General features: G+C 41.9%; 1 protein-coding gene across 1 annotated transcript in view; it reads right to left on the bottom strand.

Annotated features, from left to right (window-relative positions):
• Nucleotides 1-24,150, bottom strand: part of SEPTIN10 (septin 10) — a 104,882-nt gene that overhangs the window by 37,461 nt on the left and 43,271 nt on the right. Inside the window, 3 exon segments of the mRNA XM_056114689.1 lie at nucleotides 6,173-6,368; nucleotides 6,727-6,847; nucleotides 22,923-22,991. Of these exon segments, the coding sequence (XP_055970664.1) occupies nucleotides 6,173-6,368; nucleotides 6,727-6,847; nucleotides 22,923-22,991 (386 nt within the window).

The following is a 24,150-nucleotide window of genomic DNA, read 5'->3' as shown; positions in this document are numbered from 1 at the left end:
GTTAGGCATTCGAATGAATTAATGCTCTTGGCCAAGTTTGTGTTGACAAGGACACCGATGCCTCCAACACCTCTTTTATCGCATGTTCCGAGGAACAATTCTTCTCCAGTGTCGAAAACGGCATGGTGCATAAAACTAGGGGTGCATTGTTATTTCCTCAGGGCAAAGAACACTAAGAGTATGGCAGTCTGACTCACCAGGCTGAGGAGATCAGTGCCAGAATTAGGGGAAGCCAGAGCCATGGGAATTTGTCAACGAGAACAGAGTTGTACCAATAGAAAGTGCTAGAGACCACAGAGTGTGCATGCAGGCTGACATAGCACAGGTCTGCACATGTGTGAGCAAAGTACTAAGAACAGGGGGATTTCTCACACGGGCAGAGTAGCAGTGACAGAACTAGACCTCTGTAAAAGCAACTGAACTGTGCATAAAAAGTGCATTATAATTATTCTATATAAATTACACATCAAAATTATTTTATAAGAAATAGAGAAATGGAAAAAATATGTTAATTACATACATAGAGATCCAACCAAATTTAGGGATGAGTTGTTAAAATTAGTCACAGAATTGAACCCAGGTCAGCCACATGCAAGGCAAATGCCCTATCCACTGTGCTATCACTCCAGCCTCATGACATTGAGATCTTTAATCCAGATTGATCTGACTTCTGTGCCTGCAGTTAGATAACCCTAGCATCCATATAGATGATTAGACCTATTATGAAATTCCACAAAATATTAAGTCGAAGATAGGTTGATAATGTAATTTTTTTTAAAAAATAAAGTTTAGAGGTATATGAATTTATTATGGTTGATTCTATACTAATGTGTTTTGGAGTTTACATGAAATAGGTAAATCCTACAACTGTTTACATGAAATAAGTAAATCCTACAACTGTAAAATTTACAGTTTTTATTAGAATTTTAAGAAAATTTTAAGGGGGAAAATCTGAACAGGTGGGACCAGGAGATCGAATAACAATTAGGGTGTTTTCCTTGCACACAGCCGACCTGGGTTCAATTCCCAGTATACCATATGGTTCCCTGAGAACCAGAGACAGGAGTGATCCTGAACACTGCTGCATGTGCTCCCCCCAAAAAACAATTTGAATAGGTCTTTAAAAGTGTTTTGATCCCAATAAAGGGAATACTTGCTTTATGTTAGATAATATTATAGATCTTAAATGTCTGCATTCGTAATTTAAAGATTGTAATAGAAATCTGTATGGATGCAAAAAAATAAACTTACAAGACACGGAACATTCAATATAAATGAGATGCTAATTTGTTGTTGAAAAATGAATCAGATTTCTTCTCAGGCTAGGATACCTTTCTTAATCTAGAAGGGCAACCATAAGTGCTGTGAATGAGTGCCACAATCAGTGCCACTTGCTGGGAAGTTTGTCCTGTCCTTTAAAGAAGCTTCTTTAACACTTCTTGCAAAACTAGTTTCAATTCTATGAATTCCCTAAGCTATTGCCTATCCATGAAGCTCCATATCCACTCATTTAATTTAGTTATTACTGATTTATTTAGTAAATAAATAAATTTTATAAATAAATATTTCTTTAATAAATAACCCTGCCCCCATGCCTGGCTGTCTTCACTGGGGCCCCTATACCCAAAACAAGTATTTCCTCTTTATTTGGATTTCTGGGTCACATCCAATGGTGCAGAGTGGATACTTCCAGCTCAGTGCTGGGGATGATGACGGGAACTGCTCTGGTGCCAGGTGGTCTTTCTCTGAATTATTAACTGCCTCCTGTGCCCAAAATGAATTTTTTCTCATTCATTAAAGAGAAAGGAAATTCTGTTTTGTTCTGAGTTCTGGATTTTGTTCATTTGGGGGCAGTGCTTAGATGTGTTTGTGGAATATTCACTCCTGGTAATGCTCAGGGAACCATATATCATACCAGGAATCAAACCAGTCTTGACAGAATACCACATGCAAAGAACACTCCTTAACCTCTATATTATCTCTCTGGCCCCTGAAAGGAAGTATTGAGCATCAAAACTGATAAATATCTAAGGGTAAATGTAAGCTGTGCTACATTTGCAATATATATTGCATAGAGTATATACAATATGTAACATATATTACATATAATTTGACATAATAAATATAAAAGAATAGATTATGCGGTTTAGGTAACAAGTGAAAGGTCTTTTCCTAGTCCAGACAAATAATTTCTTGACATTTAAAAACAGCAAATGTGTTGGAAAGGCTAACACGGGTCACACAATGAACAAGTTCTACAAAATATTTCCCCCTTAAAAGCAAGATTAGGAAACCAGAATATTACCTATAATAAAGATATTTAGATTTCACAAAAGGAAAGCAACAAAACCTAATACCCTAAATTTCTTTATTCCTGCACAAAGTTTCACACAAGCTCTATAATCAATCTCTATAATACAACAGAGTAATAATAATAAAAGTATAAATAAAAATTTCATTATCATATCTCTGAAATTGTGACAATAAGCTAGCAATCTGATTAAAATATCTGCACCTTTGACAAGATCCAGCACCAATTTATGATGAAAACTTTCAGTAAAATGGGCTTGAAGTAAATTTCCTCAATATAGTCAAAGCCATCTACCACAAACCCACAGCACATAATTCTCAATGGGGAGAAACTAAAAGACTTTACTCTAAGATGGGGGGCAAGACAAAGCTGCCCGCTCTCATCACTCCTATTCAATATAGTACTGGAAGTTCTGGCCATAGCAATTAGGAAAGAAAAAGATATCAAGGGCATAGGGATAGGAAAGAAAGCGGTCAAGCTATCATTATTTGTGGATGATATGAAACTATGCTTCAAAAATCCTAAAGATTACATAAAAGCTTATAAAAACAATAGATTTGTATAGTAAAGTGGCAGGCTACAAAATCAACACCCAATAGTCTATGCCTTTCCTATGTATAAATAATGAAAGAGAGAGATATTAGAAAAACAACCCTGTTTACAATAGTACCTCAGAAAATCAAGGACCTCAGAATCAGTTTAACTAAAGAGGTAAAGGACCTATACAAAGAAAAACACTACTTCAAAAAATAAAAGAGAACACTAGGAAATGGAGACACATCCCCTGATCATGGATAGGGAGGATTAACATTACCAAAATGGCAATACTCCCCAAAGTGCTATACAGATTTCATGTGGTCCCTATCAGGATACCCACAGCATTCTTCAAAGAAAAAGACACAACACTCCCAAAGTTCCTATGGAACAATAAACCCCCAGGAATAGCTAAAGAAATCCTAGGGAAAAAGAAGATGGGTGGCATCACCTTCCCCAACTTCGTACTGTACTACAAAGCAATAAAATTAAAACAGTAATTAAAACAGCATGGTATTGAGCTAGAAACAGACCTGCAGACCAATGGAACAGTGTTGAATATTCCATGACAGTCTCTCAAATATATGATCGCTTAATCTTTGACAAAGGAGCAAGAAATGTGAACTGAAAAAAGGAAAGTGTCTTCAACAAGTGGTGCTGGGAAAACTAGAGAGCTACCTGCAAGTAGCTCTATAGTTGAAAGCCTGTTTCATGAGCTGGGGGAGAAGGCAGCTGGAATAGAGAAGGGATCACAAGGTTAATGGTGGTTGGAGGGATCATTTGGGATGGGAGATGTTTTCTGAAAGTAGATAAAGGACCAACATATCCTGAAGGTGCAAAATGAACTCTGACCTCTGTCTAACTGCAGGCACAGAAGTCAGATCAAAGTGAATTAAAGATCTCAATATTATGAGGCTGGAGCGATAGCACAGTGGGTGGGGTGTTTGCCTTGCACGCAGCTGACCCAGGTTGAATTCTCAGCATCCCATATGGTCCTCTGAGCACCGCCAGGAGTAATTCCTGAGTGCAGAGCAGGAGTAACCCCTGTGCATCGCCAGGTATGAATTCCCCCCGCCAAAAAAAAGATCTCAATGTCATACATGAATCCATAAGGCACATGGAGGAAAATGTAGGCAGAACCCTTCATGACACTGAAGCTAAAGGCATCTTTAAGAATGAAATACCACTTACCAAGCAGTAAAGACCAAGCAAGTGGAAACAAATATAAACAACTGGGACTACATTAAACTAAGAAGCTTCTGCACCTCAAAAGAAACAGTGACCACAATACAGAGAGAGCCAACAGAATGGGAAAGAATATTTACCCAATACCTATCTGATAAGGGGTTAATACCAGGATATACCAGACACTAGTATAATTGGACAAGAAAAAAACCTCCAGCCACATCCAAAAATGTGGAGAAGAAACGAACAGAAGCTTCCTCAAACAAACCAAAAAAAATACAAATGGCCAAAAGGCACATGAAAAATGCTGTATATAGCTAGTCAGGGAGTTGCAAATCGAAACAATAATGAAATATCATCTCACACCACAGAGACTGGCACACATCAAAAAGAACAAGAATAACCAGTGTTAGCATGGATGTGGGGAGAAAGGGACTCTCTTTCAGTGTTGGTGGGAATGCCGACTGATCCAGCCTGTTTGAAAAACAATATGGACATTCCGTAAAAACCTAGAAATAGAGCTTCCATATTATTCCACAATATTACTTCTGGGAACATATCCTGAAGGTGCAAAAAAGTACAGTAGATATGACATGCACACCTGTGTGTTCACTGCAGTACTATTCACAATAGCCAGAATCTGGAAACAACCCAAGTGCCCGAGAACACATGACTGGTTAAAGAAACCTTGGTATATCTACACAATGGAATACTATGCAGCTGTTAGGAAAGATAAAGTAATGAAATTTGCTTGTAAATAGATGGTCGTGGAGAGTATCATGTTAAGTGAAATGGGTCAGAAAGAGAGGGACAGACATAGAATGACTGCACTCATTTGTGGAATATAAAATAACATGACATGAGACTGACATCCAAGGACAGTAGACAGAAGGGTCAGGAATATTGCTCTATAGTTGAAAGCCTGTTTCATGAGCTGGGGGAGAAGGCAGCTGGAATAGAGAAGGGATCACAAGGTTAATGGTGGTTGGAGGGATCATTTGGGATGGGAGATGTTTTCTGAAAGTAGATAAAGGACCAAACGTGATAGCCTCTGAGTATCTGTATTGCAAACCATAATGCCCCAAAGTAGAGAGCATATGGGGGGAAATTGTCTGCTATAGGGGGTGGAGGGGGAAGAATACTGAGGACACTGGTGGTGGGGAACGTGCACTGTGGAGGGATGGGTGTTTGATCACTATATGACTGAAACTCAAAACATGAAAGTTTTGTAAAGGTATCTCGCAGTGATTCAATAAAAAAAAAAATAGATATCATGCACCAGGGATCTGGTTATCATTTATGTTTGCTATTATGTTTTAGATTTTAAAAAATACAAGATAAAAGTTTTGGGATGAGAAGAGTCAACTGGTGGGGCACATATCTGCATGTATAAAGTTCTGAGTTCCATCCCTGGCACTGTGTGGTGCAGCGAGGGCCCAGCCCCACTGTCCACAGCAGCACTGCGATGCTGGCCTTGGTTACTCCCTGCAGGTCCCAGGGCTGGGCTGAGCAGTGAGGGCACTGGCCACTCCTACGAAAGAATGAAAGTCAAGATAACTCCGGCCTGAAAATAACTATAAATCAATTAATATACACAGTGGCAGTTAAAAATAAAACTATTTTGTCTGCTGAAATATATATATTTCAATAAAATTATTCAAGTTATTCAAAGTAAAGAGCCAGACAGATAGTCAAATGGGTAGGACCTTGTATGTGGCCAATCTGGGTTTACTCCTCGGTATCCCATACAGTCCTCCAAGCCCCACAGGCATGATTCCTGAGAGCAGAGCCAGGAGTAAGCCCTGAGTACTGCTCCACTACCACCAAAAAAAAGAAAGAAAAAATCAGATTAGATAATAAAATGTAAAAACTAAACTCTGGAAAGGAAAGTTTGAATTTCCATAATAGAAAATAAAAGGGCTAGCGGGATAGTAAAATGGGTACGGCCTTGCACATGGTGGACCTGGGTTCGAACCCAATCACCCCATATGAGTCTGGCCAGGAGTGATTCCTAAGCACCGTGGGTGTGGCTCCCCCAAAAATAAAAAAAAAAACCTCCAAAAATCAAACCCATTCATGGAGCAATAAAAGAAATGAATGTCCAGAAATAAGAAAAACTTGTTTTATTACCAGAAAATTTACCTTTCTTCTTTGTTTATTTGGTCACCAAATCCCACTGTATTCACAATTGTCAGTTTCAATCGAACGTCACTTTCTTGGAGATCATATGTACGAGCCTTAAGTTTAACACAGGGGCAAAAATGTGAGAATTCATGGTCTTCAAAATTAGTATTAAACAATGTATCAATCAATGTTGATTTTCCAATTCCAGTCTCTCCTGAAAGAAACAAAGGCACATCTTCATATGATAGACTCCTAGAGTAGAACCAACTATTTCCAAGTTAGTGTCGTCTGTGAAGGAAATGACATGTGGAGGCTACTCTACTAAACCAGAAGTATCACACAGAAATGAGTATGTAGTCAGTTACTCAGACCTCTGAAGGCAGTAGCAAGATGTTTAAAAAATAAGTAAGTTTAAAGCAGTATAACTAAGAAAAACAAAACTACAAAAATTAAATAGCTAAAAATGTGACCATTATCTCAAATTAATAGTAGGAACATCATACTGCTTACACCTAGAATAAAATACATAAGTCATATGAAGAAACAGTTTAACCTAAGACTTTAGTACTTACCTACACAGAGAATGTTGAAGCAGAAACCTTGCTGGATGGACCTATTCACTAGCTGATCGGGCAAACTCTCAAAACCAACGTGGCCACATATATTTAAAGAACGCAGATTTTCTTTTTTTTTCTAAAGAAATGTAAAAACAAACTTTTACTAAAATTGAGATAGCCTTATTTAAAAGGATAAATACAATTTCCATGAAAACCTAACGCTTCCATAAAACCTAATCATTATATCTCCTGCAAGGTTCATCAGATTAAGTTAATTTATGAGACATCTGTGACCAGATCTTCAAAACAGATCTCATTTTCTTTATGAGCATAAAACTTTCATAAAAATATTTTATTTCCAAAAATAGGAATTAAGTTACTAAAGTATCCATTCACAAAAAATTGCTTAAACTCATTAAAGATGTTAACAATATTAATCATTTAAATTCTTACATTAAATCTCAAGTGAAATCTAAGCACAAAACAAAATTATACAATTCTGGTTTAACAAAATTCTCTGCGAACAGCTACAGTCAAATTTTTTAAGCCATAGGACTATAGTGAAAGGCAGACAGTGAGAGGAGACCAAGATGGAGAGCAAAACACGACTTTCCCAGGTACCCCGAGGGCCACTTCCCAAACACTTCTATACAATGAGCAGGAGCTCAAGACAGAACTAGCCATTTTAGTGGGTTGAGAAATTAGGTGGAGATGAGCATAATCAGATCAAGTATAAGCTGCAGAAAAAGGGGCCAGAGCGAGAGTACAGCCTTTATTTAGGGCACTTGCTTTTGCATGCAGCTCACCCAGGTTCCATCCCAGGCACCCCATGCGGTCCCAGAGTCCTGAATGCAGAGTTAGAAGTAAGCTCTCAGCACTGCTGGGTGTAGCTCCAAACCCAAAATAAAATAAATTAAAAAACAAGAACAAAAACAAGAAAACCACCCTTCGGGAAGAGAGGAGACAGCATGAGAGGCTGGCGAGCACACTGCACGTGGGCCACTGCAGGGCGGGGACCCAAAATAAACACACAGAACGGAAGAAGGAATTCCAGGGGGACAGCGGCTGAACCCTGAGAATACGTTCTGTACTCAGTCTTTGACAGCTGAACTGCACACATCCAGCGGAAACGGATATTTCATATCATAAGGGCGCCATCCTGTGAATTATAAATGTAGTTACAGGGACTTGATACACACCATGAATTTCTGCTAAAAATCTATATGCATCCCATTTTAGAGCAGTGACACATCCCAAAAATCAGAAATGCTGTCCTATTGGGAGGGACAACTGAAACGAACCTTCCATTGAGAAAACTCAGAATCATAGTTCCACATAATCTGTATGATCAATAAAATGTTTCCAGACAAACAAAAATAAAGCTCACCAACCTTTTAACTTTCCCCCTCCAACCTGTTTCCACCACCTTCTTCTCCTAAGTAAACCTTAGTTCTGTTGCCAGAGAATACTGGTTATTTTTATTTTGTTTCATCCATGAATTGTATATCCTTATGGATGAAATAATCAATACCTATCTTTTTATTTTTTGTTCCAATTTATTTCATCCCCTCACATTCTTTCCATTTTTCTAAATGTGAAATTTTTTTTTAAATTTTTTTTTATTTATTGAATCACCTTGGGAAAGGTTACAAAGCTTTCAGGTTTAGGTCTCAGTCATGCAAATATCAAACACATTTCCCTTTACCAATACTTTTTTTTTTACCATGAAGAACCCCAATAAAACCCCACCCCCCACCCCTCCCAGTCCCTGTGGGGCAGATGAATTCTAGTTAACACTCTATCTGCTTTGATTAGATTCATTGTTTCAATAAAAGATTCACCACTATAATTTAGAGTTTACCCCCCCCCCCCAAATCAGACATGCTGAAAAAGCATTGTGACGTGATTTGCTTTCTACAGCTGGGTTCAAGAATTAAATGTTGGTTTTGGATTTCTGCTATTTTACTTATTGACCCTGGAAGTATTTATACTGAAAGTCAGATAGTTAAGAAATTGGTTTCTGTGCTCTGGAGTCGTGGCCGTGCTGGAGAGCCGCTAGTGGGGGACAACTGGTGGCCTCGATAGGGCGTGAAGGGCGGACCGAAACGCCCCCTTCCCATGAGGTTTTAGTCGCCCCCCCACTCCCCCGGCTCATACTTGCTGTCCACAAGGCTCCCATGCGGCCGCCATCTTTCTTTCCAGAGAGGAGAAGGCGACTGGGGCAACACCCTTTCCCCTCCGGACAGACATGATGGCCTGGATTAACGCATAGTCCTTTCACTTTTCTGCTCCAAGCTGCCGGGTTCTGCATTAAGTCCCTGTGCTTCTGGGGCTGTGGCCGTGCTGGAGAGCCGCTCGCGGGGGGCAACTGGTGACCTCGGTAGGGCGTGAAGGACGGACCGGAACGCCCCCCTTCCCATGAGGTTTTAGTCGCCCCCACACCCCCGGCTCATACCTGCTGTCCACAAGGCTCCCATGTGGCCGCCACCTTTCTTTCCAGAGGGAGGAGGGCGGAAGGGACCAACACCCTTTCCCCTCCGGGCAGACATGATGGCCTGGATTAACGCATAGTCCTTTCACTTTTCTGCTCCAAGCTGCTGGGTTCTGCATTAAGTCCTTGTGCTTCTGGGGCTGTGGCCGTGCTGGAGAGCCGTTCATGGGGGGCAACTGGTGACCTCGGTAGGGCGTGAAGGACGGACCGGAACGCCCCCCTTCCCATGAGGTTTTAGTCGCCCTCACACCCCCGGCTCATACCTGCTGTCCACAAGGCTCCCATGCGGCCGCCATCCTTCTTTCCAGAGAAGAGAGGGCGAATGGGGCAACACCCTTTCCCCTCTGGCAGACTTGATGGCCTGGATTAACGCATGTCCGTTCACTTTTCTGCTCCAAGCTGCTGGGTTCTGCATTAAGTCCTTGTGCTTCTGGGGCTGTGGCCGTGCTGGAGAGCCGCTCGTGGGGGGCAACTGGTGGCCTCGGTAGGGTGTGAAGGACGGACCGGAACGCCCCCCTTCCCATGAGGTTTTAGTCGCCCCTGCTCCCCTGGCTCATGCCTGCTGTCCACAAGGCTCCCATGTGGCCGCCATCTTTCTTTCCAGAGAGGAGAGGGCGAATGGGGCAACACCCTTTCCCCTCCAGCAGATTTGATGGCCTGGATTAACGCATAGTCCGTTCACTTTTCTGCTCCAAGCTGTTGGGTTCTGCATTAAATCCTTGTGTTTCTGGGGCTGTGGCCGTGCTGGAGAGCCACTCGTGGGGGGCAACTGGTGGCCTCGGTAGGGCGTGAAGGACGGACCAGAACGCCCCCCTTCCCATGAGGTTTTAGTCGCCCCCACATCCCTGGCTCATACCTGCTGTCCACAAGGCTCCCATGTGGCCGCCACCTTTCTTTCCAGAGGGAGGAGGGCGGAAGGGACCAACACCCTTTCCCCTCCGGGCAGACATGATGGCCTGGATTAACGCATAGTCCTTTCACTTTTCTGCTCCAAGCTGCTGGGTTCTGCATTAAGTCCTTGTGCTTCTGGGGCTGTGGCCGTGCTGGAGAGCCGTTCATGGGGGGCAACTGGTGACCTCGGTAGGGCGTGAAGGACGGACCGGAACGCCCCCCTTCCCATGAGATTTTAGTCGCCCCCACACCCCCGGCTCATACCTGCTGTCCACAAGGCTCCCATGCGGCCGCCATCCTTCTTTCCAGAGAAGAGAGGGTGAATGGGGCAACACCCTTTCCCCTCTGGCAGACTTGATGGCCTGGATTAACGCATGTCCGTTCACTTTTCTGCTCCAAGCTGCTGGGTTCTGCATTAAGTCCTTGTGCTTCTGGTGCTGTGGCCGTGCTGGAGAGCCGCTCGTGGGGGGCAACTGGTGGCCTCGGTAGGGCGTGAAGGACGGACCGGAACGCCCCCCTTCCCATGAGGTTTTAGTCGCCCCCGCTCCCCCGGCTCATGCCTGCTGTCCACAAGGCTCCCATGTGGCCGCCATCTTTCTTTCCAGAATGGAGAGGGCGAATGGGGCAACACCCTTTCCCCTCCAGCAGATTTGATGGCCTGGATTAACGCATAGTCCGTTCACTTTTCTGCTCCAAGCTGTTGGGTTCTGCATTAAGTCCTTGTGCTTCTGGGGCTGTGGCCGTGCTGGAGAGCCGCTCGTGGGGGGCAACTGGTGGCCTCGGTAGGGCGTGAAGGACGGACCGGAACGCCCCCCTTCCCATGAGGTTTTAGTCGCCCCCACACCCCCGGCTCATACCTGCTGTCCACAAGGCTCCCATGTGGCCGCCACCTTTCTTTCCAGAGGGGGGAGGGCGGAAGGGACCAACACCCTTTCCCCTCTGGCAGACTTGATGGCCTGGGTTAACACATAACCCGTTCACTTTTCTGCTCCAAGCTGCTGGGTTATGCATTAAGTACTTGTGTTTCTGGGGCTGTGGCCGTGCTCAAAGCTTAACTATGATTTTCAGAGAGAAACGTTAGGTGGTTTACTTCCCATGGATCACTTTGTATATAGAGAGATGTCGCGTGGCCGCATAAGCGGCCGCGCGGTTTTGAGGAAAAGTCCTAGTTCCCGCATACTCGAGCTGTGCTTGTAGAGGTTTCTGGTCACCGGGGTTCCATCTGGGGGAGGCGGGATGCGGTACCTACCCCATCTGGGACTTCCCGATGATCTCGGCTCTTTTTGGAACCTGTTTTTTTTTTTTCCTTCGGGATCTGTGGATCCCGCCCTCCATGTTGTCCTTCTCTTCGGCTAAAATCTAAATGTGAAAATTTTATCTAAGTTATATTCCATATAAATAATTACATCTTATTTTCCAATCATTTGTAAATAACTCTAAGTTCAAAATTTGAGTGTGCAATGCATGCATTCAGTGGCTGAAAACTACCTCCCTGTCCTCCCCAGCAGAGGATCAAAGAGACAGGGGACCACAGACTGATGATCAGATTGGCCTATATGCAGAGCCGTTGGCACACTTATTGCACATCTCAGGGGGTCCGAGGTATGGGACTGCACGTAGATGTGACTCATCATTTTTAGAGGTAAATTGTTTCAGCAGAGGCTCTTGGGGGCATTACCTAAAGGAGACACTCTGTCTCCCAGGGACATCTATATTGCTTTTCTCTTTCCCTTTATTGTACATATTAAACAATTAAGTTTACATCTTATTAATACTTGCTGTTATTTGTATAAACACGGTAAGAGATATAGATTCCAACACTTCGTTCTCTGGGCTCTGAGGGCAAGCCTGCTGGGCTTTACCATAAATCTCAGACTAGGTCCCTCAGGCCAGTTCAGCTTATCCTTCCCTATGGGGATCCTGTATCCTAAGCCATAAGACTGTGCTTCTATGCTTTCTAGACTGTCCCATTTTGATGCCAGGGCAGCTTTGCAGCTTGCCCTGGGTCCATCCAAGTTCCACGGTGGGACCCCCTTGTAGTGTTAGGGACTACAGCAACCCAAGTCTGAGTCAAGTAATTATGATGGTTGTCCAGGAACAGATATATTTGAGTCAATCAAGTCCCAAATATGAGGAGCATTAGTGCTATTTTTGTGGTTCAGCAAAGAATATTGCTTTACAGTAAAATATGAAGATTTAAGGGGAAATAGTAAAGCAAGTAATTTACTTCAAATACAAAGTCCATAGTTGCATAAGTAACCAAGCCTGACTTGGGGAATTGTAAAGCACAAAGGAAAGATTAGAGATAAACTCAGGGAATTGGGGATGGTCATAAGAGCTCTGTAAGCCTCTCTAGGAGGAGGAAAAAGGACAATTCACTAGTAAAGCCTAAAGCATTTAGGGTTAATATCCAACAAATAACATTTGATTGTTTCTAAAACTCAGCTACTATAAATAATGCTGCAAGAACTATTTAGGACACATGCACACAGACATATTGGGCTTTGGCTCATACCCAGCAGTGCTCAGAATTCACTCCTGGCTCTGCACTCAGGGATAACTCCTAGTGAATTCAGGAAACTATACGGAACGCAAGGCCTAGAGCCTAAGTTGGCTGCATATGTGCAAACAGCCTACATACTGTAAAGGGGGAGCATAGATTTTTATGTTAATTTTTAATAATCTACAAATAGATACCCAGAAGTGGGATTGCTAGAAGATATCTCACCAGTCAGTAACTTTACTGTGTACTAGAAAAAAAGGTGACATTGTTTCAGATGAAGAAAACAGTCCAGCACCTCCATAAGGTATGGTTCATATTGTCTATTCTACAACAAAAATTAACTACATAAGAAACAGAAAAATACAATTAAAGAAACAGTGAACCAAAAGATCAAAAACTGTACCAAATATTGAAACAATGACCTAAAATAACCTGAAATAACCACACTAAATATACTAAAAAACAAAGACAAAAAAATATGCTTTTTTTAACTAGAAAAAGAACAAGAATAATAGGTGACATGACACTGAATTCTGAGATCTAACAAAATTCTACAACATATGGTAACAAAATTCCTAACATGGAAAAATAATAGCTATACTAGTCATTGGCTAGCACTAGCACCAAATCACACACAGAATGAGATTTGTTCATTATTATCAAAGCTCTGTATCTCTATTTGCCCAAGCTACAGATTTTTCAGAAAAAAAAAGATAAAGGCATGAACTCAGAAAGTTATGGATCAATAGTAAATATTCTTTCTTTTAAAAATTTTTATAAGTGAAACATCATAAGGTACAGTTGTAGACTGACAAATTTTTGTGCCTGGGTTTCAGTTATACAATGATCGAGTATCCATGCCTCCACCAGTGCCCATTTTCCACCACCAATGATCCCAATATTCCTCCCCCACCCCCATCCCACCCTGCCTCTGTGGCAGGGCATTCTCTCTCTCCTTTTGGGTGCTGTGGTTTTCAAAAGAGGCATTGAGTGGCAATCATGTTCGCTCTATAGTCTACTTTCAGCATGCATCTCCCATCCTGGGAGGATCCAACCAACACCCTTTACTTGGTGCTCCCTTCTCTGTCTGAGCTGCCTTTTCCCCTAGCATGTGAGGCTGGCCTCCAAGCCATGGAGTAAACCTCCTGGTATTTATCTCGGTTATTCTTGGGTGTTAGTCTCCTATTTTGTTACTTTATATTCCCCAGACGAATGCAGTCTTTCTATGTCTGTCCCTCTCTTTCTGACTCATTTAACTTAAGCATGATACTTTCCAAGTAGTACCACTTGTATGTAAATTTCATAATTTCATCTTTTCTAACAGCTGCATCGTATTCCATTGTGTAGATGTACCAAAGTTTCTTTAACCAGTCATCTGATCTCAGGCACTCGAGTTTTTTCCAGATTTTGGCTATTGTGAATAGTGCAGCAATGAACATAGAAGTGCAGATGTCATTTCAACTGTATTTTTTTTTGCCTCGACGGAATATATTCCCAGGAGTGATATAGCTGGCTCAAATGGGAGCACAATATCTAATTTCTTGAGAATTGTCCATACTTGTTTTCCAAAAGGGCTGAATCAGTCGACATTCCCACCAGCAATGAAGGAGGGTCCCTTTCTCACCACATCTGTGCCAACACCGGTTGCTTTTGTTCTTTTGGACATGGGCCAGTCTCTGAGGTGTGAGATGATATTTCATTGTTGTTTTGATCTGCATCACACTGATGATCAATGATGTAGAGCATTTTCTCATGTGCCTTTTTGCCATTCATATTTCTCCTTTGAGAAAGTTTCTGTTCATTTTGTCACTCCATTTTTGGATGAGGTTGGATGTTATCTTCTTGTGGAGTTCAACCAGTACTTTGTATATCCTTAATATCAAACCCTTCTCGGATCGGTATTGGGCGAATATCCTTTCCCATTCTCTAGACTGCCTTTGTATTTTGGTCACTGTTTCTTTTGAGGTATAGAAGCTTCTTAATTTAAGACAGTCCCATTTGTCTATCTCTGTTTTCACTTGCTTGGCCAGTGGCGTGTCCCTAAGTATAGTGTCATCTTGAAGATACCATTAGCTTCAATGTTGTGGAGGGTTTTGCGAATCTTGTCTTCAATGTACCTTGTGGATTCCACTCTGATGTTGAGGTCTTTAGTCCATTTTGATCTTCCTTTTGTACATGGTGTTAGGTAGAGATCTGAGCCCATTTTTTTGCATGTAGCTGTCCAGTTTTGATAGCACAATTTTTTAAAGAGGATTTCCTTGCTCCACTGCACATTTCTTGCTGCCTTATCAAAGACTAGATTATCATATGTTTGGGGGGATATGCCAGTATATTCACCCCTCTTCCATTGGTCTGCGGCTCTGCCTTTGTTCCAGTACCATGCTGTTTTAATTATTACTGCCTTGTAGAAGAGTTTGAGGTTGGGGAGGTTGATTTCTCCCATTTTCTTTTTCCCAAGAATTGCTTTAGCTATTCGTGGGGGCCTATTGTTCCATATGAATTTCAGGAGTGTTTGTTCCATTTCTTTGAAGAATGTCATGGTTATTGTTAATAGGGATCACATTGCATTTGTACAATGCTTTGGGGAGTATTGCCATTTTGACAATGTAATACTCCCAATCAATGAGCAGGGGATATCTTTCCATTTTCTCATGTCCTTTTATTTCCTTAAGTAGTATTTTGTAGTTTTCTTTGTACAGGTCTTTTACTTCCTTAAGTAGTATTTTGTAGTTTTCTTTGTACAGGTCTTTTACTTCCTTAGTTAAGTTGATTCCTAGGTACTTGATTTTCTGGGGCACAATTGTGAACGAGATTGTTTTTTTTTAATGTCACTTTCTTGTCTCTCACTATTTGAGTATAGGAAAGCCATGGACTTTGGTTTTATAGCCTGCAACTTTTCTATACAAGTCTATTGTTTCTAGGAGTTTCTTGGTAGAGGTTTTAGGGTTCCCTAGTAGTATAGTATCATATCATCTGAGTATAGTGAGAGCTTGATTTCTTCCTTTGCTACCTGAATGCCCTTAATATCTTTTTCTTGCCTAACTGCTATAGTACGTACTTATAAAAGGACCATCAAAAGGAACCCAAACCAGGCAGAAGGAAAGAGATCATAAAACTTAAGATCAGAAATCAATGACAAGATCAGAAATCAATGACATGGAAACCAAAGATACAATCCGAAAGATCAATGAAACCAAGAGCTGGTTCTTTGAGAAAATAACAAGATAGATAAACCACTAGCAAGACTCACAAAGAAATAGAGAACCCTAATAAATCAAATCAGAAATGAGAATGGGGATATCACAACAGAAGCCAAAGAAATCCAAAAGATCATCAGAGACTACTTTGAAAGTCTTTATGCCACGAAACAAGAGAACCTAGAAGAAATGGATAAATTCCTGGATTCCTATAATCTCCCAAGGCTGAATCAAGAAGATTTAGAGTACCTGAATAGACCTATTCACATCAAGGAAATTGAAACTGTAATCAAAAGTCTTCCCAAAAACAAAAGCCCAGGTCCAGATGGATTCACTAGCGAATTTTTCCAAACATTTAAAGAGGACCTACTGCCAGTCCTTCTCAAGCTTTTCCAGGAAATAGAAAAAACAGAAACTCTCCCAAACAGTTTCTATGAAGCCCATATCTCTCTAATACGAAAAGGAAACAAAGACACCACAAGAAAAGAAAACTACAGGTCGATATCCCTGATGAACATGGATGCGAAGATTCTCAACAAAATACTAGCCAATAGAATTCAACAACTCATCAAAAAGATCATACACCATGACCGAGTGGATTTATCCCGGGGATACAAGGATAGTTTAACATTAAAAAATAAATCAACATAATCCATCATATCAACGAAAGAAAATATAAAAAACATATGATCATATCAATAGATGCAGAGAAAACATTTGACAAGTTCCGGCACCCATTTATGATGAAAACCCTCACCAAAATGGATACAGAAGGGACTTTCCTCAATATAGTTTTAAAGCCATCTACTGCAAGCCTATGGCAAGTATCATTCTCAAGGGGGAAAAACTGAGAGCCTTCCCTCTAAGATCAGGGGCAAGAAAAGGTTGTAAACTCTCTCCACTGCTTTTCAGTATAGTCACTTACTTAATCACTTAACTTCCGGTTAGTCGTCGATTTGCTCGAGCGGGCGCCAGTAACGTCTCCATTTGTCCCTGTCGCGTGCTAGTGTAGCCCAATGGCATCTGTTCGCTCCGGGAACATGAAGGGCCTCAAACCAATCGTTCATGATCTTCAGGAAGAAGTCTGACCATCTGGTAGGTGGGCGGCCACGCGGTCTCTTGACATCCCATGGAATCCAATCAGTAACAGCTCTAGTCCAACGGTCGTCTTTAAATCTCATTACGTGACCAGCCCATCTGATTTTCGACACCTTGGCAAATGAGACAGCGTCCCTGATCCTTGATCGTCGACGGATGTCAGAACTCCGGATTCTTTCTCTCAATTGAGTGAAACGTGATATTCCAAGCATAGCTCTTTCTATTCTTCTTTGGGAGACCTGAATGGCGTTCTCATCTTGTTTGCGTAGGGCCCAGGTCTCTGAGGCATATGTTAATGCAGGAAGAACAGTGGAATCAAAGAGATGTGCCCGGAGCCGGAGGTTCTTCGTCCTCTTAGCTATTTCTTCGACGTTCTTGAAGGCGTTCCAAGCCGCTCTCTTCCTCCTGCGCAGCTCGGGTGCCAGGTCATTTGTCATGTTCACCTCTCGACCTAGGTAGACATAGCTGTTGCATTCGGAGATGGTCGTTCCATTGAGAGCGAATGGGGTGTCAGGAACAAGGCTGTTTCTCATAAACATTGTCTTCGTAAGATTCAGCTGTAGTCCTACCTTTCCACACTCATGGTCAAAGTCGGCCAGCATTTGTGCCACTTGGCTGATGTTTGGTGTTATTAAAACAATATCATCAGCAAAGCGGAGGTGGTGTAATTGCCGACCATCTATCTTCACTCCCATTCCTTCCCATTCCAGTCGTCGCATGATGTTCTCGAGGGTGGCACTGAAGAGTTTCGGTGAAATGGTATCACCCTGCCGCACCCCTCTCTTGACATCAACAATCACTTCTTTGTAGAATGGTGAGATCCTGGTAGTGAATCCGCAATAGAGCTCACGGAGGATCCTGATGTATTGGGCTTGAATGCCCTGATTGGCTAGGGCTTCAATGACCGCTTCCGTTTCAACAGAATCAAAGGCCTTCTTTAAATCAATGAACGTTAAGCAGAGCGGCATCTTGAACTCCCGAGAAACCTCAATGAGCTTGGTTATTGTGTGGATATGGTCGATGGTGCTGAATCCTTTGCGGAACCCTGCTTGCTCGCATGGTTGTCCTTCATCTAGTGTTCTGCCAATCCTATTCAGAATGACTCGAGTGAACAACTTGTAGATGACAGACAATAGGCAGATCGGGCGATAGTTGCCAATGTCATGGATGTCTCCCTTCTTGAACAGTAGTACGGTCCTGCTGGTTTTCCATTGGGACGGAACCTTGCATTCAGACAGGTATCGAGTGAAGAGCCGAGCCAGTGTATTGATGAGTACTGACGGCAGGTTCTTCAGGTGTTCAGGTCTGACCTTGTCTGGGCCGGGTGCTGTTTGTTTCTTTACTGACGAAATGGCGTGTCGGATTTCGGAGGGGAGAACGTTGGGAACAACATACCCATCCTGTGGAATTTGGTATGTTGGCAAGTGGACATGGCTATCGAAGAGATTTGAGTAGAAGTCATGGATAATCTTCTCCATTGCCGTTCTGGAGGATGTGATGGATCCATCAGGACGTCGCAGGGCAGTCATCTTGGTCTTATAGTTGGCGAAGGACAGGCGGGCCTTACGAATACTTTTCCCGGCTTCTGCCGCATCTACCAGTACTTCTGCTCTTCTCTCTTTGAGGTCTTCCTTGATCGCATCTCTGCACTGCTTTGCAAGCTCGGACATTAGCTTGCGGTTGCCTGAGGCATGCGCCAAACCACGCTGGCGAATTAGCTCAAGAGTTTTCGAAGATAGGCGACTTTTTGTGGCTATCTCTCTCTTGGCGTTCCTCGCACATTCATGGAGGTGCTGAACCAGTCGATCGTATTCCTCGTCAATGTTGTCAACAATGGCATCTTCCCATGTTGCCGCAATAGTACCAAAGAGTTCCCAGTTGGTGGTCATTCTGGGAGTTCTCTTTTTGAACTTTGCAGCCCTTTCTCCCCGCTCTGTGAAGTAGAATTTTGCACGAAGGAGACGGTGGTCCGATCCCGTTCGAAATTTTGGGACAACAGCGACATCAGTCAGGCAAAACCGTCGATTGAATATGATGTGGTCTATTTCGTTGTGGAATCGTCCACCGGGAGACTCCCATGTCCATCGTTTAGATTCTGCCTTCTGGAACTGTGAGTTACCATGGATGGTCTTGGTCAACATGATGAACTCTGACAGTCTCTCACCCTGTTCGTTCCATTCTAGGCCATGGGTCCCAATGTGAAGTTCTTCAGCTGATCTTCTCGGTCCTATCTTGGCATTAAAATCACCCACAATGATCTTGTAGAAGGTGTGGTCTTCTTTATAGAACTTCTCCAGCTCCATGTAGAACTTCTCGATTTCTCTTTCATCATAATGAGATGTTGGTGCGTAGACAACGAAGATAGAAACTGCAGGCAGTGAGCCACATCTATTCAAATGTAAACGTCCGATTCGGGTTGTTAGGCATTCGAATGAATCAATGCTCTTGGCCAAGTTTGTGTTGACAAGGACACCGATGCCTCCAACACCTCTTTTATCGCATGTTCCGAGGAACAATTCTTCTCCAGTGTCGAAAACGGCATGGTGAGATTCGTGCCTTCTTGTCTCGGTCAGACCAATGATGTCGTACTTGATCATTCGCGCTTGTACCATCAGGTCCTCGATGGATGCATCTGATGCTAGCGTACGTGCATTGAAAGTACAGACGATCATTTTTGTCTTCCTTCGTTGTGGCAGCCTAGGTCGGCCTTGAGATTTTGTCAGCCTCTCCTTTCTCATCCTTCTCAGTGCTGCCATGTCGGTGAAGCCTTCAGGGTCAGGTGAATGAGACCAGTTGTAGTTACTGGTTTTGGCATATCGAATACACAGCGGATAGCTTGCCAGGCTCTTCCGTGCGGGCGGAATACTCTCGGTAGCTTGCCAGTCTTTCCGAGAGGGATAGAGGCTTTTGGGGTGACCTCTAATCACCCTTGTAGGTGTTACCATATTTGAACCCTATCAAATATGGTACGTCAATTCCAGAAGATGGGTATTTAGTGTCTTATGATGTGTCGCGTGGCTGCTTCGAAAAGCGTCCTGGAGTGTGGCAACGGCTGGGTAGTGAAGTAGTGTCGATAGTGGAGGTCTGCCAGTGGGGTATTTATCTGGGTAGGGTGGGTCTCCTGTGCACAATTCGATCCCTGGGTGGTTGATGGAAGCAGACAGGGCAGGGTAGGGTGGGGCTCCTGATTAGAATCCCTTTGTCACCTGTGGTGGTGGGAGCAAGCAGAGAAGCTCTGTCCCTGGGTCCGCCGAGCCTGGAGTCCAAGGTCTCAGAGAGTTCCGCTTATCTTGTTCTGTGGGTCTTCAGTTGTGCGTGGGTCTCGGCCGGAGCTGCCGCGCGGGTCCGGAAAGCGTCCTGGAGTGTGGCGACGGCTGGGTAGCTTCAGTATAGTAATAGTAAATATTCTAACCTATCTTTTATTGGAAAACCAGATAGAAGAGGTACAGCCAAGGGAAGGAAAAATCAAATTATCAGAGCAATAGGTTTGAAAAATTTTCTTATTTTATAAACTTGAATTCAGACACCCAAGAATTTCTGCAAGGACTACAAACAGGAAAAATCCAAAGGAACACACAGCTAAGGCCACTCAAGCGAAGGACTTAACAAGGATAAAGAAAAGCTTTAGAGGAAATAAGGCAAGGGTAAATATTAAAAGAGAAAACAATATGACATTTTTATTATAAGAAATTGTAAACCAGAAAATAATAGACAAACATTCATAAATTATCTCCCTCAAGTCCCAAACAGAGCTTAAACCCAATGAAAATACCCTTCACAAAAGACAAATTGAAGATATTTCCAGACAAAGAAAATATACTCATTGGAAGCAGGCCAACATCTACAAAAATTGTTGAAAACACTTTAAGAGAAAGTAAAATGACAAAGAGATGGAAGCTCAGATCTACAAGAAATCAACTGGCTGGTGAGAAAAATCAAGGCTGAGAGCATGGCTGCAGACCTGGCAGCCCCCTCAGCCCCCCCAGCACACATGTCTCCTGCACCCCTGGGAGTAAACACTAGGCAGTTAGAGGAAGTCCCTGCAGTGTTGGCGGAGGAGGGTGGTGAGGGCCGAAGCAAAAAGAAATGAAGAATGCCAAACTAGACAAAAGTATTGTAGAGGGTTTTTGTTCTTTGTTTAAACTTCTTCTCAAAAAATATATAAGCGGCATGTGCAAATCAATAAAAGTAATATACCATGTTAATACAAGGAAAAATAGAGATCATATCATCATTACAGTAGATGTAGTGAGAGCATTAGACAAGATCCAACAGTCATTGATGAGAAAACAAAAAAAAACTCAGTAAAATGGGAGTTGAAGGAACTTTAAAGCCATTTACCCATAAGCCCAGACCAAACAATGCTCAGTGGTGAGAAATGGAAAGCCTTCCTTCCAACATCTGGCATAAAACAAGGCTAAACACTCTCATCTGGCATAAGACAAGGCTAAAACACTCTCACCACATCTATTCAATGTAGCACTGGAGGTTGTTGTTTGTCATTGCAATTAGGCAAGAAAGAGATATTAAGGGCATAAAGATAGGAAAAGACAAAGTCAAGCTCTCACTATTTGCAGTTGACAGGAGCTATTACTTAGAAAGCCGGAACCTAAAGGCTCTACAAGAAATCAACCCCCATCCCCACCCCCCGCAAAAAAAAAAAAAAGAGGTCACTGCTCTCCTAGAAACACTTGGCTTGCATAGTAAAGTTACTGGCTACAAAACCAAAATGAAAAAAAATTAAGGACTATATGAAAATAATGAACTATATAACTTAAAGAAACAGTTGAATTTACACCTGAGTCTCAGAAAGTCAAGTACCTAAAAATCAGCTTAACAAAAGAAGTGAAAGACCTACACTGTTTGAAAAATAAAAGAAGATTTGAGGAAGTGGAAACACATCTTCTGTTCATGTTTGGGAGGACTAACATTGTCAAAATGGTAATATCCCCAAAGCATTACACAGATTAAGTGGAATCTTCATAAGGACATTATTCAAAGAAATAGATTAAAGACTCCTGGGGCTGAAGCAATAGCACAAGGCCGACTCGGGTTCGATTCTCAGCATCCCATATGGTCCCCCAAGCACCGCCAGGAGTGATTCCTGAGTGCAAAGCCAGGAGTAACCCCTGAGCATCGCCGAGTGTGACCCAAAAAGCAAAAAGAAAAAAAAAGACTCCTGAAATTCACACAGGATAATAAAATACCCTTCCCCTAAGAGCAATCCTAGGGGAAAAGAAGATGAGCAACATCATTTACCCAACTTCATACCGTGCTAGAAAGCTATCGTAATTAAAACAGCATGGTACTGGAGTAAGGAAAGACCCTCCGATCAATGAAATACAAGTAAAATCAGAAGCGGATCCTAATGTATATGGGCCATTAATCTATGATAAAGGAGCAACAAGTATGAAGTGGAACAAGGAAAGTCACTTCAACAAGTGATGCTGGGGAACCTGGTTCCCCACTGAAAAAACAAAAAAAGAACTTGAACCTTTTTCTAATGCCATGCACAAAAGTCAAATCAAAATACAATGAAACCTCGATGTCAAAGGTGAATCTGTAAGTCACACTGAAGAAAACATAAACAGAACTCTTAATAATATTGAAGCTAGAAGCATCTGTAAGTACTCAATGCCACTGGCCAAGTAAGCAGAAGCAAAGATAAACAAACAGAGCTACATTAAATTAAGAAGCTTTGCATCTCAAAAAAATGGTGATCAAAATACAAAGATACCTACAGATTGGGAGAAAATATTTGCATGCCACTCATCTGACAAATGGTTAATACCCAAGATTATTAAAGTGCTGGTAGAAACAAACCTCATAAAAAAAATAGAAAGAGATGAACAGACTATCCTCAAAAAAGACATACAAATGGCTAAACAGCATATAAAAAAAATTACTCTGCATCACTTATCATTGAGGAGAAGCAGATCAAAACAAGGTCTCCTCTAACACCACAGAGACTGGTATACATCAAAGAGAGTAACAACCAATCCTGGTCATCTATTCTGAGGGCAATACTCACTCTCTGTTCATCAGCAGATTCTTGTGAAGACATACGAGTTGATTTTGTTGTCACCTGAGCATGAAATTGCTAAAAAAAAAAAAAAAAAGAAAGAAAGAAAAGAAAAGAAAAAGAAAAAAAAAGAATTTGAAAGAAAAAAGTTTTTTAAAGTTGCATGAAAATAATGTATTTATATTAGTATAAATTCTAACATCATCCTCACCACTGAGTATTGACTTGTAATCTACACAATGACCCACTTAAAACTTTGGTTTTCTTGCTGAATCAGTATCTGCATTAATGAATTAGAATATTTCACATGGACACTAATGTACTTTCTCATGAACCCACTCACACAAAATATAAAAATCAAATACACACCAAGCCTCCAATACATTCATTCAGGAAGATAACAATTATTCATACCCTAACACAAGGGGTCAGCAGAGAGAACAAGGGTTAAGGCACTTGCCTTATTTGTGTCCAACTCTGGTTCAATCCCTAGGACCAAATATGGTGCCCCCAACCATTGGCAGGGGAGACCCAGAGCACAGACCCAAGAGTAAGCCCTGAGAACCTTTGGGGTGGCAAAATTCCTTCTCCCCAAAAGATGTAGAATAAGACCCTAAGACATGGAAACGTAGATTAAAAAACAAACAAACAAACAAACAAACAAAAATCAGCTATGTTGATGGATAGGGAGAATTAAAATGATCTAAATGGACTTAATATACTTCCTATCAAAATTTCAATGATATGATTAGCGACATAGAACAAAACTACTATGATTTATATGAAATCATAAGCTATCTTGAATAGATAAGCATCACCTGAATATGAAAGCATCACATGTACAAATTCCAACTTTACTAGTAACAATACTCACAACTCAGAAAAGTACTTCAGAAAAAGACAAATGAATCAATGGAATAGGAACAAGAACACAAAACAAATCCACACACAATAATACAATTTATGAAAAATAAATCAACAGAAAAAGAAAATCTCTTCAACAAATGCAACTTGTAAAACATGTCAGTCACATGCAAAAGAATGAAACTAAATTCCTATTGCTGAAAAAAAAATTTTAAAGGATTAAAGAGCATGTGTAAGATGGCAAAGGAGTAGAGATGCTGCAATCCCCTAATTCCTGCATTTTCATGGAGAGGATCACGGATGTTTCCCCAGAACCCTTCAGCTCCAGAGATAAAAGGAGACAGTGCCCAGAGGTATGCCATAATGCTGAAAG

Source organism: Sorex fumeus, unplaced genomic scaffold (assembly GCF_029834395.1).
Source record: "Sorex fumeus unplaced genomic scaffold, SorFum_2.1 ptg000026l, whole genome shotgun sequence".
In the NCBI taxonomy this organism is placed as follows: domain Eukaryota; kingdom Metazoa; phylum Chordata; class Mammalia; order Eulipotyphla; family Soricidae; genus Sorex; species Sorex fumeus.
Note: the sequence above shows the minus strand (reverse complement) of the source record. Positions and strands in the feature narration are given on the sequence as shown.